At 42.0% G+C, this 16,628-nt stretch overlaps 1 protein-coding gene across 1 annotated transcript in view; it reads right to left on the bottom strand.

Annotated features, from left to right (window-relative positions):
• Positions 1-5,587: 5,587 nt before the first annotated feature.
• Positions 5,588-16,628, bottom strand: part of LOC121571995 (collagen alpha-1(XIV) chain-like) — a 107,440-nt gene continuing 96,399 nt past the window's right edge. Inside the window, exons 40-44 of the mRNA XM_045222094.1 lie at positions 15,033-15,099; positions 14,544-14,732; positions 14,175-14,252; positions 11,331-11,486; positions 5,588-6,748 (exon numbers count right to left, since the gene is read on the bottom strand). Coding sequence (XP_045078029.1) covers positions 6,483-6,748; positions 11,331-11,486; positions 14,175-14,252; positions 14,544-14,732; positions 15,033-15,099 — 756 coding nt within the window. The 3' untranslated portion in view covers positions 5,588-6,482. The remainder of the gene's footprint in view (positions 6,749-11,330; positions 11,487-14,174; positions 14,253-14,543; positions 14,733-15,032; positions 15,100-16,628) is intronic.

The raw sequence follows: 16,628 nt of genomic DNA on the forward strand, positions 1-16,628 counted from the left end.
AAAAAAGTCGTCGTTCATAGGAGATCTACGACAAAAACCACATGATCTTTTACGTCAGCATATATTTGCATACGACGCCAAAAATATGTTTAATTCAAGTGCCATGAAAATGTACTTCAAAGTTATGTATGGCAATATACATTTGCAAATTGAAGACAACAGAAATGGACAAAATGTGTGAATTCATCTGGTGAGCGGATTATATTCGCATGTATGTTCAAACATTGTCTATACTACATATCAAATAACTTAGTGTGTATAACATACATAAGAAATAACATATAAAATGTAAAAAATTATATACAAAATACGCTGAAATACACAATCTGAATTCATGTCATTTTCACATTTCCTCCAATGATTGGTTTTATCCAATAGATCTTCATGAATCATGTTTTATTCAGTGGATTCTATGGGTATAGACTGTGCCCAAACCCTGTTAATTCATAACGTAGACTACCATGCATTGAAATAAGATATAGCAAATAAATATAAGGCAGACTAGACTATTTAGGCATAATATGAATATTATAATTCTAGCATTAACAATATTATGGGGCATTAATCACATTATAGATATGTTATATTAAATGTATAGACCTACTATGGAAAATTGATTGGCATGCATGGTTATCAATGCAATTTACTTTGATGGGACAAAAGGCATCAGCCTATAGCTCAGTGTATCTCAAAGTTTCAAATATATACTTTTACAATTTATATTGTTTGTGAACTTAATGTATATGACCAAATTCAACATAATAATACAACATCAACGTATCCACTGTCTAGCTCTAGTGAAAACATGACTGACAGCGACATCTTCTGTCCATATGGAAAACAGCAACCAATATGTAAATACATTTATACAATACACACAGCCAAGTCTAGGGACACCACCATAACATAATATTTTAACTCTTAAAAGGCCTATTTTTATATAAACACATTGAAGAGGAGTATGTAGCTGCTTGTCACTGATGATTAGGCATTGATACTACAATAGCAACGTGACACATATTTTACAACCGTTAGAACACCTACCTGCTGCACACATACAGTCAGTCTTAGGCTACTTCTCTGGATTTAGTGACCTTAGGACCAGGGGTGACATTGAATAAGCAGAGAGAGGTGGATGACTACAGTTTTGATGAAGTACAGGGAGTTGGCCTCTAACTCTTTCTGTTATGATCCGATGAATTACAAGTGGGGGGAAATAGGCGTGATAAATTGGGAGAAAAAGTTAATTGCACTCCACTGCAGCACGCTTGCCTCATGCATTATTCATGTCGCTAAACTGGACCGCCATGGTGTCTGGGCACATTTACATACAAATGAGCTGTGAATTCATTATTAATACACCCCTCTGCTGCTGTCTTCGGCCCGGCGCTGCCGCGTCTTCTTCCTCCGCGCCACTGATGTAGTGGATGCCAATTATAAATGTCACTACACAATACAGTATCAGTGTTATTGTAAGGCAAAGGAGCATGCACTCTGCTAGTGTGTTTGAGCACTTCATCAAGTTTGTTGAAGTGATCATTTTTATCTTCTTGTTTACTTTACCCTTGTAAATTTGTTGGTGCATGGAGCAGGTTGAATGCACTTTGTATTTTCTGCACTGTTGCATCATCAGTCTTTTGATATTGCGTTTATTCAAATTCATGCAAGGATCCACCTGGTCTACATAATAAGGCCTCTCTCACCGGGCATACCCGCCAACACACACACACACACACACACACACACACACACACACACACACACACACACACACACACACACACACACACACACAGTCAGTCAGTTAAGTGCTGTTTAAATGTTTATGATTGCATGCACTGTGTAGGGTCTATCAATATTTAATGTATAGTGACACCAGACCAAAGAGAAAGTTTTGCTTTGTAACTTATTTTTTGTTTATCCATTACATCACATTCACATGTAAGTACATTTGGTACATCAAGCATTTTCTCTCCCTTTTGGAATATCTGAGAATAGACTATTTATCTTGATGTATCAATCACAACCTTCTGATATATATTTCAATGTCAGACTTCAAAACTAAAATGATTGAAATCTCACCTTTTCTTCAGACAGTTCAAATCTATTTGTATTATCTATGGTAAAGAGTAACGCCTTGACCACACCGACAGTGATGGGCAAAATCGTACGCAGATTCATCTGGATATGTATGCAACAAAAGTTCAACATTCACCTTCTGCTACCATTTCTGTCAAGCCGTCTACACATACAATTTGACACCTACTGTACGTTCGATAAATCAAATTTATGCACCACACAGAACACACTGCAACTGCCTCTGCAACGCGATGCTGCAAGGCAAACGCAGTGTTCCATTGGAAATGATTGTACTTCTGGTGTACCAAAATGCAATGACACTGTAGGTGTGATCAAGGCGTAAAAAGGGACTTCAGTAACATTATTTTTTGGTCTAAACGATGAGACCCAATGATAATGTCAACAGGCACAACGTCTGATTACCCCAAATCACGTAGCCTATTTATAAATGGTCTAAACTGAAGCTAATTTGATTGAATGTGATTATGAAAATCTAATCTAATTTCAAGCAATCTAATCGAATTCCCCATGCTCTGATATATTCAAATCCAAATGACTACCCTATTGGAAAGATTAGAGATTTTTTTCCCAAGCAGTTTGGCCCATCTAATGTCTTGTTCAAAACAGAAGAATGACTGTGGTAATCACATTCATCAGACCTATCTTTATTTAGTTATCTGAGATAATTAAGTCCTTCAAAATGAATGTATCCCATACACAACCCATATATATCAAATAGATGAATATAATATATTCAGTATGTATGTATAGCGCAGACGTTGCTTTCCAGATCATGCATTATCTGAAAATCCACACTAGGTGGGGCACTAGGTCCAAACTTTCCAATCCTTTCTCAATCTTAATTTCAGGCCTGCCCCTGTAAATTTCTCACATTCTCTCACAGTGAAAGTAGAACAATAACATTTACATTTACAAGATGCTTCTGTACAACCGGACAACACAAGTGAAACATATTGGTCTAAAGTATGTTGATTGTGGCATCTTTATGTAACGCCGTGCCTCAATATGTCCTCGGAATGTACCTGTAAATTACCTGGTTGTTTGCTTTGACAGCTCGCACAGTAGAGAGCAAAACATCTGCCACTCTGTATTCTTCCCCAGGATGAGACTTCTCTTCCTTCACTTGACCTAAATACTTGGTAACCTAGTAGTGATCGTGACATGACTTGTCTGAAATCAGATTTAAAAAATCCTTATAGGGTGTGTATGTTTTTTGCGTGTTTGAGTTTGTGAAAGGAAAAGATGGAGAGGGGGAGAAGAGAACGGTGGAGGGCGGGAGAGAGAGAGCAGGAGAAAGTGATTTATAACTTTGCCTTTAGGGGATCCTTTTTTTGATTATGGACGCAGTTAGACAGGCACCTCTTCACACTATCAGTGTTCGTATTACACATTTCAAACTCCCTTATATCCCACAAGTTACTGAAGTCTAAGGTCAGACATTAGTCAGGCTTTCTATCTCTAAAGATGAAGTTCACAGGTACACTTTGACAATAATGTTATTTTATGGCCCGAGGGGTGTTATGATGAACCTAAAGCCGTCATTATGCATTGATAGACCAACTTTGACCTATCTGAATTTCTATCTGAACTATTACAGCCTGTAAATAGCACATTGCAGTAGTCTACACTTGCATTCAACCTCCAAAACTGTAATTGCACTTATATCTACCAAAAGGAAGATATTTAACCATGATCTTCCCTGAACATTAGCCAGATGAATGATCTACCATCTACCTGCCACACGGTATATAGGGGGGCTGTTTGCTTGTTATTGGGATGGTGGAGGCCTCTGTTTTTTAGTGGGATGATGGAGGCCTCTTTTTGTTATTGGGATGGTGGAGGCCTCCAGAGAAGATAAGTACTTCCCCCTTTGTTTCGGAAGCAGCAGCAGGAGATATTCACACCAAGGGACATCAGATGGCCTCAAAGCTCCACTGTAAAGCCAAGTGTCATCACCTACTGTAGTTTTCCTTAAGGCATGGTAGTGGTTTCCCTATGGCTATGGAGCACTTGAATGGTGGTAAATGTAGTAAATGCCTGGGCTGGGCTAATCATTTGGAAATTATGGGTTTGAGGGCAAGTTGCTCAATCTTCACTCTGGCTGGCTGTTGGGAAGCAGCAGGATGAAATGGAGGAAGAGGATGGTTGGAGAAGGTGAGGGAAGAGGAGTGCGATTTCATCAGATACTACTTACTGAAAGCCTTGCACACTTATGTGCACATATTACGGTGTGCATCTGTCATGACTGTGGCAATTACATTCAGCCCATGGTGTTCAAAGCAACAATCTTTCATCACCTGGAGAAAAAAGGCAGACCTATGTACAGGGGCACATGTCTGTCTGTCACTAGGGCCCACTTAGCAGCGTGACACCAGGGGATCTAACATCAGGCCTGGAGACTTCCTGCGTGCAGATCATGTAATTACACCCCCCCTCGGGAGGCGGCAGAAATAATAGCGAGGCAGACTCTACTCTCACTCTGCAATTAGACAGAGGGAGAAAGTTTCTTGCGTCACACCGTTTCAGTGTGCGTCAGTTCCATCAGTTCATTTGGTTGTAAGTCCTATGTGGAGTGATGCTGATGACAAAGGTAGAAAAGGGCAAAAGGCAATGTACTGAAAAAGCTGTGATAGTGTATAGTTTAGGGATTCAAAATAAGAAAGTATTGCACACTGCTTGCTTACAAAGTTTCAGTGTGTAAGTGAGTGTGTCCCTTTTCAAGTCCCGATAGCTGAGAGAACCACGACAAGGATTAAGGATGTCATCTAGAAGACTCTCGGCTATAGCAAGTACACATTGCTTTGGGGTTGCCATCTGTGTGGATCCTCTAGTAATGAAAAGTCTTATAACTGAAAATGTAATTTAAGTTCTACCATTGGTTCAATCGAAGTGCATGCTATTAGGCCTACTAGTCGGAGAAAACAAACACATCCATATGAACAAAGAAGCAGTGTTGAGAGTACCCACCGTGACTAATGGTTGTACTTCAATTTTATTGTTTGAAAAATCAATACCAAGTAAAATAATTGACTTCCTTGATTGAACCATGTTCTGATGAGAGGGGCCACAGTCGCCTGTTCCACATAGTTTATCTCTGGAGCTCTGCAAGGCTAATAGACCACAGGCCTAACAACTCATCACAATACTGTAGGCTGAACGCTCCCATTCTGGAGACCATATTCCGAGACACTTGCAATAAAACAAACATATATCACAAAATATTTTAATTAATAATGTTGTTATATTACATGTTTAGCGCCTTCTCAAACACCCTTTGAAGACATATCGTAAAAATACAAAGAGCGAAATGTTTGTAGCGTAACACTGCAATGGGGGTATTAGTTGGGCTATTTAACTGGTAGCTTGAATGACCCTGTCAAGATATGAACGCATATACATTTACGTTCATTTAGCAGACGCTCTTATCCAGAGTGAATTACATGAGCAATTAGGGTTAAGTGTCTTGCTTAAGGGCACATCGACAGATTTTTCACCTAGTCGGCTCTGGGATTAGAACCAGCGACCTTTCGGTTACTGGCACAACGCTCTTACCCACTAAGCTATCTGCCACCCTATACATGGCATAATTTGGCTGGGGACAAAATAGAACTATAAATTGATATGGAATGATTAGATGATAAACAAACACACATGCAAATATTACAATATGGGACATTTCATCTAAATAAATTATAATAATTGGAGAATAACTGGTCATATTGAGTCTATCTATAATGTTAGTTGGATAGTTATCAATATAGGTAGTTATATTCACTACTAATATGTCCAAGTAGTAGATCGTTAATCAATTATATTTTCAAAATGTTCAAATAGCACTTGCTATCCATTCTTGAGTAATATCCTAGCAATAAAAGCTCCCATTGAACTGAAATATTACTACTATACTATAATATACTAAATTATATTATACTACACTACACTGTAGGCCTTCCAGCATTTACTAAGATCATATGCAAGCACTTGAAGTAAACAGCGACCAGGAAATTGATCAATTGCATGAAATGAGACTAGGTGGTATGCTGAAAACGTAAAGAAAACAACAATACAAAGTATCTCTTGATGTAACCGATTTACACACCCAAAAATCTGACCACACTGGAACCAACAGTACACACCCCCTATCTACACCACCAACCACAACACTTCCAGAGAGAAGAGAAGGAGAAGACGATGGTCCCTCCCACTCTCTCCTCCAACCTCCTCCACCCTTCCCCTCCCATATGTCCCTTTGACATAGACATCAGGCACTTTATGATAGTCCTTAGACCCCCCTTTGGATATTTCTCCCTCGAACTGAACAGTCCCAACTCCTCAGTCGTGTGTCCCCGACTTCCTCAAGGCTCTCCTTAGCCTGCTCTCCCTCATGGGACGACCATCTTCCTCTCCTCCGGCCACTCTTCTTCTTTCTTTTCCTCCTCTTCAGCCAGGCTCCTGGTGGAGCGGTGGATCCCGGGGGACCTCAGCACCTCGTCGCCCTGGGTGAGGGCTGGGTCCTCGGGCACGACCGGCTGGGGCGCCGGGTAGTTGGGCTGATAGTACTCGGAGGGGTAGCCCCCCTCGCCGTACCTATAGGGGTCCTCCTCCTCCGCCTCGTCATAGTTCTGGTAGGTGTTGGGGGGCAATTGGACTAAGGGAAGATTGTGGCGGTCAGATGTGTCACCACCAATGCCACCCTCTAAAGCCACCACGGCCACCCCGAAGCGTGCATGTGTTTGTTTGTTTTTGATTGGGTTAGCGGGACAGGGACAGGAAGGAGGCAGAGACACACAGGAGGAACAGTGTTAGCGACGACATCAAAGCGGCCAGAAGAGTTAAAGAGGGGTAGGGAGGAGCTACACTGACAGGGTAAGGAGGTCTAAGTGGTTCTCTTATTAAATACAGTGCCTTCGGAAAGTATTCAGACCCCTTGACTTTTTCCACATTTTGTTACGTTACAGCCTTATTCTAAAATTGATTAAATATTTTTTTCCCCTCATCAATCTACACACAATACCCCATAATGACAAAGCAAAAAGAGGTTTTTAGAATTCTTGCAAATGTATTACAAATCAAAAACAGAAATATTACATTTACAGACCCTTTACTCAGTCCTTTGTTGAAGCACCTTTGGCAGCGATTACAGCATCGAGTCTTCTTGGGTATGACGCTACAAGCTTGGCACACCTGTATTTGGGGAGTTTCTCCAATTCTTCTCTGCAGATCCTCTCAAGCTCTGTCAGGTTGGATGTGGAGCGTTGCTGCACAGCTATTTTCAGGTCTCTCCAGAGATGTCCGATTGGGTTCAAGTCCAGGCTCTGGCTGGGCCACTCAAGGACATTCAGAGACTTGTCCCGAAGCTACTCCTGCGTTGTCTTGGCTGTGTGCTTAGGGTCGTTGTCCTGTTGGAAGGTAAACCTTCGCCCAAGTCTGAGGTCCTGAGCACTCTGAAGCAGGTTTTCATCAAGGATCTCTCTGTACTTTGCTCCGTTCATCTTTGCCTCAAACCTGACTAGTCTCCCAGTCCCTGCCGCTGAAAAACATCCCCACAGCATGATGCTACCACCACCATGCTTCACCGTAGGGATGGTGCCAGGTTTCCTCCAGACGTGACACTTGGCATTCAGGCCAAAGAGTTCAATCTTGGTTTCATCAGATCAGAGTATCTTGTTTCTCATGGTCTGAGAGTCGTTAGGTGCCTTTTGGCAAACTCCAAGCGGGCTGTCATGTGCCTTTTACTGAGGAGTGGCTTCCATCTGGCCACTCTATCATAAAGGCCTGATTGGTGGAGTGCTGCAGAGATGGTTGTCCTTCTGGACGTTTCTCCCATCTCCACAGAGGAACTCTAGAGCTCTGTCAGAGTGACCATCAGGTTCTTGGTCACCTCCCTGACCAAGGCCCTTCTCCCCCGATTGCTCAGTTTGGCCGGGCGGCCAACTCTAGGAAGAGCCTTGGTGGTTCCAAACTTCTTCCATTTAAGAATGATGGAGGCCACTGTATTCTTGGGGACCTTCAATGCTGCAGAAATGTTTTGGTACCCTTCCCCAGATCTGTGCCTCCTGTCTCGGAGCTCTACGGACAATTCCTTCAACCTCATGGCTTGGTTTTTGCTCTGACATGCACTGTCAACTGTGGGACCTTATATAGACAGGTGTGTGCCTTTCCAAATCATGTCCAATCAATTGAATTTACCACAGGTGGACTCCAATCAAGTTGTAGGAACATCTCAAGTATGATCAATGGAAACAGGATGCACCTGAGTTCAATTTCGAGTCTCATAGCAAAGGGTCTGAATACTTATGTAAACAATGTATTCTGTTTATTATTTTTAATACATTTGCTAAAATGTCTAAAAAACTGTTTTTGCTTTGTCTTTATGGGGTATTGTGTGTAGATTGCTGAGGATTATAAAAATAAATATATATTTTAGAATAAGCCTGTAACGTAACAAAATGTGGAAAAAGTCAACGGGTCTGAATACTTTCCGAAGGCACTGTATATGAGACAGCTCAATTGAATAACACATCAAATGACAATCAGAATTAGTCAACCATTGGCTCCTTATGGAATATAAAAACTGTACACATTCACTGCAGAAGCATAGAGAAGCCTTGGATAAAATATATACTAGCTTATATACGCTGAGACATAAAAATGCATTTATGGCTAAATTAGTTTTTGTCTCAGGCTCAGGTAGAATGTGTTTCTACAAAGAGAGGGACTTTGAACAGCTTTATAGGAAACAAGGCAGTAGTTGTTGTTGACTGAGAAAACAGGGGATATAGCAAGGGGGTAGAATCAAGGGACAAGCCTCCACTACAACCCTTTTTGAACGCTGCTCACTACCAATACTTTTGTTGGACTTGAGTAAGAGAAAGTAGCGAGAGAGAGGGATGAGCGAGGGAGAGAGAGGGAGACACACACATACCACAGGTCAGACAGACGAGACAAAATCACATGCTGGTATTACTCACACCGTGGCGTACATGGAGAACACCGCCGGCCTTTCTAGCCGTACAGTGTGCTCACCGTATCGCCTTTCCCTCAGAGAAAATGGGTGATAGAGACAGACATCATTGATGGTCTGGGTGTCCATGCACACATGCATTTACAGTTAGGGCGCTACAGATTGTATCCACACTCACAATATCCATTATATTAGATGATGAACCGTTTAAGCAATAAGGCCGGAGGGGGTGTGGTATATGGCCAATATACCACAGCTAAGGGCTGTTCTTATGCACGACACAACGCGGATTGCCTGGATACAGCCCTTAGCTGTGGTATATTGGCCATATACCACAAACCCCCGAGGTGCCTTATTGTTATTATAAATTACTGGTTACCAACGTAATTAGAGCAGTAAAAATACATGTTTTGTCATACCCGTGGTATAGGGTCTGATATAGCACGGCTGTCAGCCAATCAGCATTCATGGCTCGAACCACCCAGTTTATAATGTTGAATAAATCATGATCACATGACTGTAAAGATGCATAATTTTATTTTTGAAACTTGGTAAAATGTGTCCATACTTGATGCAATAGTGTGGTCTGTACATGAAAATACTGAAATATGACTTATCATGATAAGACTTTGAGAGTTGGAATAACTATATTGTACATAAATGCATGCCACAAGCATTCACAAATATCTATGAGGTCTAACCCTAAGCATACTGCTAAAGCAACACTCAAGTGGTTTAAGGGGAAACATTTAAATGTCTTGGAATGGCCTAGTCAAAGCCCAGACCTCAATCCAATTGAGAATCTGTGGTATGACTTAAAGATTGCTGTACACCAGCGGAACCCATCCAACTTGAAGGAGCTGGAGCAGTTTTGCCTTGAAGAATGGGCAAAAATCCCAGTGGCTAGATGTGCCAAGCTTATAGAGACATACCCCAAGAGACTTGCAGCTGTAATTGCTGCAAAAGGTAGCTCTACAAAGTATTGACTTTGGGGGGGTGAATAGTTATGCACGCTCAAGTGTTCTGTTTTTTTGTCTTACTTCTTGTTTGTTTCACAAGAAAAAATATTTTGCATCTTCAAAGTGGTAGGCATTTTGTGTAAATCAAATGATACAAACCCCCCCAAAAAACATTTTAATTCCAGGTTGTAAGGCAACAAAATAGGAAAAATGCCAAGGGGTGTGAATACTTTCGCAAGCCACTGTATAGGGCTATATATTAAATCTAGAACAGGATTATCTATTTTGGATGCAATTTGAATGGAGTTGATGGAGAGAAATAAAGACTGCGAGAGAGTGCTCGCGCGTACACTGATTTAAAGCAACAATATTCAAGTGATAGGCTGTTTTAAAACTCTGCAGCTGCAAAAAATAAATACAAATCTTTACAATTAAAAACAAGGTGACCCCCGAAAGCCAGATGGAGATGGGTAAATTAAACGCGCATTCGGTCTTTATATTACTGTAGCATAAGATATGCTGCAGCAAATGTAGGCCTACCTGTCTCAAGAAAAAAAGTGACCATGATAAGATTGTGAATTGAGCTCCATACTGAGATGGGCTGTCTGTCACCACCCTGAGCGTTGATTCATCATGCAGAGGCTGTAGAGAAGCCAGATTTAGACATTGCATATAATTTAACAGTTCCATTTCACGCCATGCTGTTCATATAAATAATTTATAATAATTTACAGTTTTCTCGCAGTTATTTATCCTGGGAAAAGGGAGTGATTTTGGGAGGTAAATCCCAGTTAATCTCGGTAACCGGGTTCCCGCCATTCAACCCTAGTCATGTTGTCTTAGCTTCACCTTGAAATACAGTGAGTGTGGATAAGGGGGTGATTCAGGTCAACCCCCTGGCGGATTTAACCCAATGAGAGCTCTTTGCTCAGGTCTCCCTATCAAAGAGCTTCTGTTGGATTAAATTAGTTGGTGATTGATTGACAGGGTATGATACAATACATCAGATATACAGACATTTAAAAAAGGCCAGATTCAGTCCTAACCCTTTGACCTATTCTCTGATTACAAACCCTCAGCCTTGCTCAAGACTTTAGGGTTTTTAAAGCATTCTCAGAGAGTGTATTCTCAGGTAAGGGCTATCTACCCAACAACATGATGGGAATGACAATGGAATCCTCTATATATGGCAAAAACAATTAGATCTAATGTATTGGACTTTGTATTTTATATAATACAAATCTTATGTTGCCTTGTTGTGTTTTGGTGTGTTTACAGTGGTAGGGGATGATGATTGTCATAATTACCTCCTACGTTGTAGCCCACGCAGGAGTTCTGGTCACAGTATCCAGGAGGCCCAGCCGACCCCACTGGTCCAGGGATACCCGGCCGCCCAGGGGTTCCAGGGTTCCCCGGCCGACCAGATGGACCCTGGCTACCTGTCTGGCCCTGACCCGTTGGTCCTGGAGGAGAGAGAAAGGTGGTGAGGAGAAGGCAGAGAAAGGGAGGAGTGTGTTTTGATACAACAAATACATTTTCAATGAACAATGAAGGTTTTAACTTTGAGCTACATTCCGAAGTTAAATCATCATGTGAAATGTTAAGGCAAACCTATGAAACATCGATGGCATTATTATTGTCTTCATTGTGACTAAGAACACTGCATATTGAGGTAGAATTCTTTGAAAGGCTGGTCATGGCTCACATCAACACCATTATCCCAGAAACCCTAGACCCACCCAATTTGCATACCGCCCCAACAGATCCACAGATGATGCAATCTCTATTGCACTCCACACTGCCCTTTCCCACCTGGACAAGAGGAACACCTACGTGAGAATGCTATTAATTGACTACAGCTCAGCATTCAACACCATAGTGCCCTCAAAGCTTATTACTAAGATAAGGATCCTGGGACTAAACACCTCCCTCTGCAACTGGATCCTGGACTTCCTGACGGGCCGCCCCCAGGTGGTAAGGGTAGGTAACAACACAGCTGCCACGCTGATCCTCAACACGGGGGCCCCTCAGGGGTGCGTGCTCAGTCCCCTCCTGTACTCCCTGTTCACCCATGACTACATGGCCAGGCACGACTCCAACACCATCATTAAGTTTGCAGACGACACAACAGTGGTAGGCCTGATCACCGACAACGATGAGACAGCCTATAGGAAGGAGGTCAGAGACCTGGCCGTGTGGTGCCAGGATAACAACCTCTCCCACAACGTGACCAAGACAAAGGAGATGATTGTGGACTACAGGAAAAAAAAGAGGACTGAGCACGCCCCCATTCTCATCGACGGAGCTGTAGTGGAACAGGTTGAGAGCTTCAAGTTCCTTGGTGTCCACATCACCAACGAACTATCATGGTCCAAACACACTAAGACAGTCGTGAAGAGGGCACGACAAAGCCTATTCCAAGACTGAAAAGATTTGGCATGGGTCCTCAGATCCTCAAAAAATTCTACAGCTGCACCATCGAGAGCATCCTGACTGGTTGCATCACCGCCTGGTATGGCAACTGCTCAGCCTCCGACCGCAAGGCACTACAGAGGGTAGTGCGTACGGCCCAGTACATCACTGGGGCCAAGCTTCCTGCCATCCAGGACCTCTATACCAGGTGGTGTCAGAGGAAGGCCCTCAAAATTGTCAAAGACTCCAGCCACCCTAGTCATAGACTGTTCTCTATGCTACCGCACGGCAAGCGGTACCGGAGTGCCAAGTCTAGGTCCAAAAGACTTCTCAACAGCTTCTACTCCCAAGCCATAAGACTCCTGAACAGCTAATCATGGCTACCCAGACTATTTGCACTGCCCCCCCACCCCCACCCCATATTTTTACGCTGCTGCTACTCTGTTAATTATTTATGCATAGTCACTTTAACTCTACCCACATGTACATATTACCTCAACTACCTCAACTAGCCGGTGCCCCCGCACATTGACTCTGCACCAGTACCCCCCTGTATATATAGCCTCCCTACTGTTATTTTATTTAACTTTTGCTCAATTTTTTCTCAACACTTTTTTGTTGTTCTTGTTTTATTTTACTTTTTTATTAAAAAATAAATGCATTGTTGGTTAAGGGCTGTAAGTAAGCATTTCACTGTAATGTCTACACCTGTTGTATTCGGCGCATGTGGCCAATAAAATTTGATTTGATTTGATTTGAATTCACCAAGTTAATGGGATAGTTCACCCAAATTACAAAATTCCACATTTGTTTCCTTACCCATTTGTGGCGCCTATCCCATTCAAGTCACAGGACCGATATTAGCATTTTTTGCGCATCATGTCCAAATCATACCAAAGTATCTCAAATGTATTATAAAGCTCAACTAAGTCACTTATAGATATTTTGAACATAATGTGCGAAGAATACTACTATCGGTCCCATGATAAAACATTAGCATGTGGAAACAGTGCCAGGGAAACTAAACCAAAGCATGGATTGCTGTCATACCTTATCCATAGACTGCTTACATGGTAAGGAAACCAATATGTCATTTTATAATTTGGGTGAACTATCCCTTTAAATCTAGTAGTGTGCTTTGAAATAGAAAATTAGCTGAGTCCATAATTAGGCCACTGATTGGCCAGATTTCCTCACATCTCTCCAAAAAAGGAAGAGAATCAGCACATTTATCATTACCCAGCGGTCAGTACCAATAAGCATCAGCAGCGGCTATGAATATCCTTTTTCAAATATCCTTGAGGGCACTCATCTCCCGCATGCTAGATTCTGAAGTGTTCTCTCAGAGTTCTCTCCTGTGGCCCAACCTGGCAACTGCTTCAAGATTTCAATCAACACACTGCATAAGCTAGACTAGAATCAATACAGGAGTCAATAGCTATGCCCTCTAATAATGTTTCATTAAACCAGTAGGGGCAGCTTAATGAAAAACAACAAAAGTAAATTAAATAAAACTCAAGCTACCCTCTCCATTTCATATTCTACCCTTGAATCAAGACGGGAACGCTTAATCAAAAACAGATCGGATGACTTCCCATTTTCTAATCCATCCGCTCAACAGATTTTGATTTCCTCTGCAGAGGCTCGGTGGCAAAGGAAGTCCCTTGAGGAAAATTAAAGTCGGAACTGTGCAGTTTTTGGTTTTGGGGGTGTTTTTCAGCGGGCATTGTTTTGGTTACCTGGGGGTCCTACGGGGCCTCTGGGACCCTGGACTCCTACGCCTGGGCTTCCCTTATCGCCCTTCTCTCCTGACAAACCTGGGCAGACAGAGACCGAGGACACACACTCTTTGATAAAATGTAGAGAAGTGGGCATGCTTATCTCCTTTCCATATTATATCACCTTCAGCACTACAAGTGTCATGAACAATATTGTAGATCTACCTAATGTGTAATCCTTTTATTCTGATTATATTAGTGATGTTTTCTTACGTTACCTGGCAGTATCATTTACTGTAATATCATCTCCCACAAGCTTATGGCATAAGTTACATTACTATATCTTTACTTGAAAGCTTGAGTTAAATCTGAGTCTCCTCTATACAGTACCCCTGGCTCCTGGTTGTCCATTCTCTCCGTTTGAGCCGGGAAACCCTGGTCTGCCCGGGGGCCCCTGCTCTCCCTGTGGTCCTGGGCCACCCTGGCGCCCCTGCTCTCCTGGGGGTCCTGGAACGGTGCGGACGGAGACTGATGCGCTGGGGATGGGGTTGAGGATGGAGTTGTAACGAGCCATGTGACCTGTGGGAGAGACGTCAGACTGAGGTCAGTGGCGCACGAATGGATGCCAATGGCAAAATAGACAACACTCACATTTCCCCCCCAAAAAAAATAACAAACAAAAATAACAAAAATTAAATAAAAATAAAAAACACTCACATTTTCATGTACTGTACACACCTTCCACAGAATACACTTACACTCAAAGACACAAGACCTGTGTAATCCCACATCCATATACACACACACACACACACACGCACACGCACACGCACACACACACAGGAAGAGGGCCAGATGGAGGATAAAAAAAGGACTCACTCTGTATCAGCTGCTCACAGACCTGCCGAGCAATTGCTTGGACCGATGCCTGGGATTGCAGGTCACCCTGGAGAGGCAAAAACACATGGTGATACCAAGTCCATGGCTACACTCCAACCTGTTTCATCGTCCCCAAAGGTTAAATATCCTCCACCATTACTTAGGTAGAAAGCCTGCCAGCCATGAATTTGGCATCAACTCTGTTAATTGGAAAACATAGCTGTTGTGGCCAAGCCTAGATGTTGCCTTTTGAGCAGAGGTGTGGACTCGAGTCATGTGACTTGGACTCGAGTCAGACTCGAGTCATGAATTTGATGACTTCAGACTCGACTCGACAAAATGTACAAAGACTTGCAACTCGACTTGGACTTTAACATCAATGACTCGTGACTTCACTTGGACTTGCGCCTTATGACTCGAGAAGACTTGCTACTTCCCCATGAAAACTGGGGAAAAAAATTTTCACACGGCCGCGCCGCTCTCCGTTTATCTGCATCTGTGAAAAAAATTTGCACCATCCACCTGTATGCATACAGAGAGCGCGCGCTGCCTGCACGTTATCCAATCACTGTAGTCCCACGTTGTTTTGATTCGACAGCATCTAAGCAGGCACATTGCAAGACAACCAATGAAGCACATCAAGCAACAACGCGCCAGTTGTCAAAATGATACCGAAGATAGTTTGGTTTGGCTATAAAAATTACGAGGTAGTCGACAAAAAACGAGTTGCAATCTGCAAAACATGCGGATCGAAGATTACAGACGGAGCTGCCACAACGTCCAACTTTGTTCGACACCTGAAATTGCACAAAGAAAGGTAAGTTTTGAACGAATGCTACGCACCTTATCGGATGTACCGTAACTTACTAGCTAGCTGCTGCATATTTACTGTATCAACGAGACAAACGCACGTCTCCCTTGCTGGTTCATGCTTACAAAAATATGGATTTTTGAACTGCTATTATATGGACATTCTAAAACGCTTTCGTGAAAAACGCTTAACGTTCTTTAATGTACTAAGACAGTGTTATTAAAAGACCAAACTCTGTAAATATCATATTAATAAAGTATACTATGTACAAAACATCAGATGAGCCCAGAATATGAACGCAAACACGTTTAATAACACGTTGCGTTTTCCTCCCATAGAAAACTATTATAAGAAAAGGCTTAACGTGTCTTAATATACTGAGACAGTAATATTAAAAGACCAAACTATAAATATCATATTAATAAAGTATACTAAATGTACAAAACATCAGATGAGGCCAGAATATGAACGCAAACACGTTTAACAACACGTTAAGTGTTTTCCTCCCATAGAAAACCATTATAAGAAAAGGCTTAACATGTCTTATGTAGGCTACTATGTATTCTGGGCTCATCTGATGTTTTGTACATAGTATACTTTATTGATATGATATTTACTTAGTTTGGTCTTTTTAATAACACTGTCTTAGTACATAAGACACGTTAAGCCTTTTCTTATAATGGTTTTCTATGGGAGAAAACGCAACGTGTTATTAAACGTGTTTGCGTTCATATTCTGGGCTCATCTGATGTTTTGTACATAGTATGCTTTATTAATATGATATT

Source organism: Coregonus clupeaformis, chromosome 8 (genome assembly GCF_020615455.1).
Source record: "Coregonus clupeaformis isolate EN_2021a chromosome 8, ASM2061545v1, whole genome shotgun sequence".
Lineage (NCBI taxonomy): Eukaryota > Metazoa > Chordata > Actinopteri > Salmoniformes > Salmonidae > Coregonus > Coregonus clupeaformis.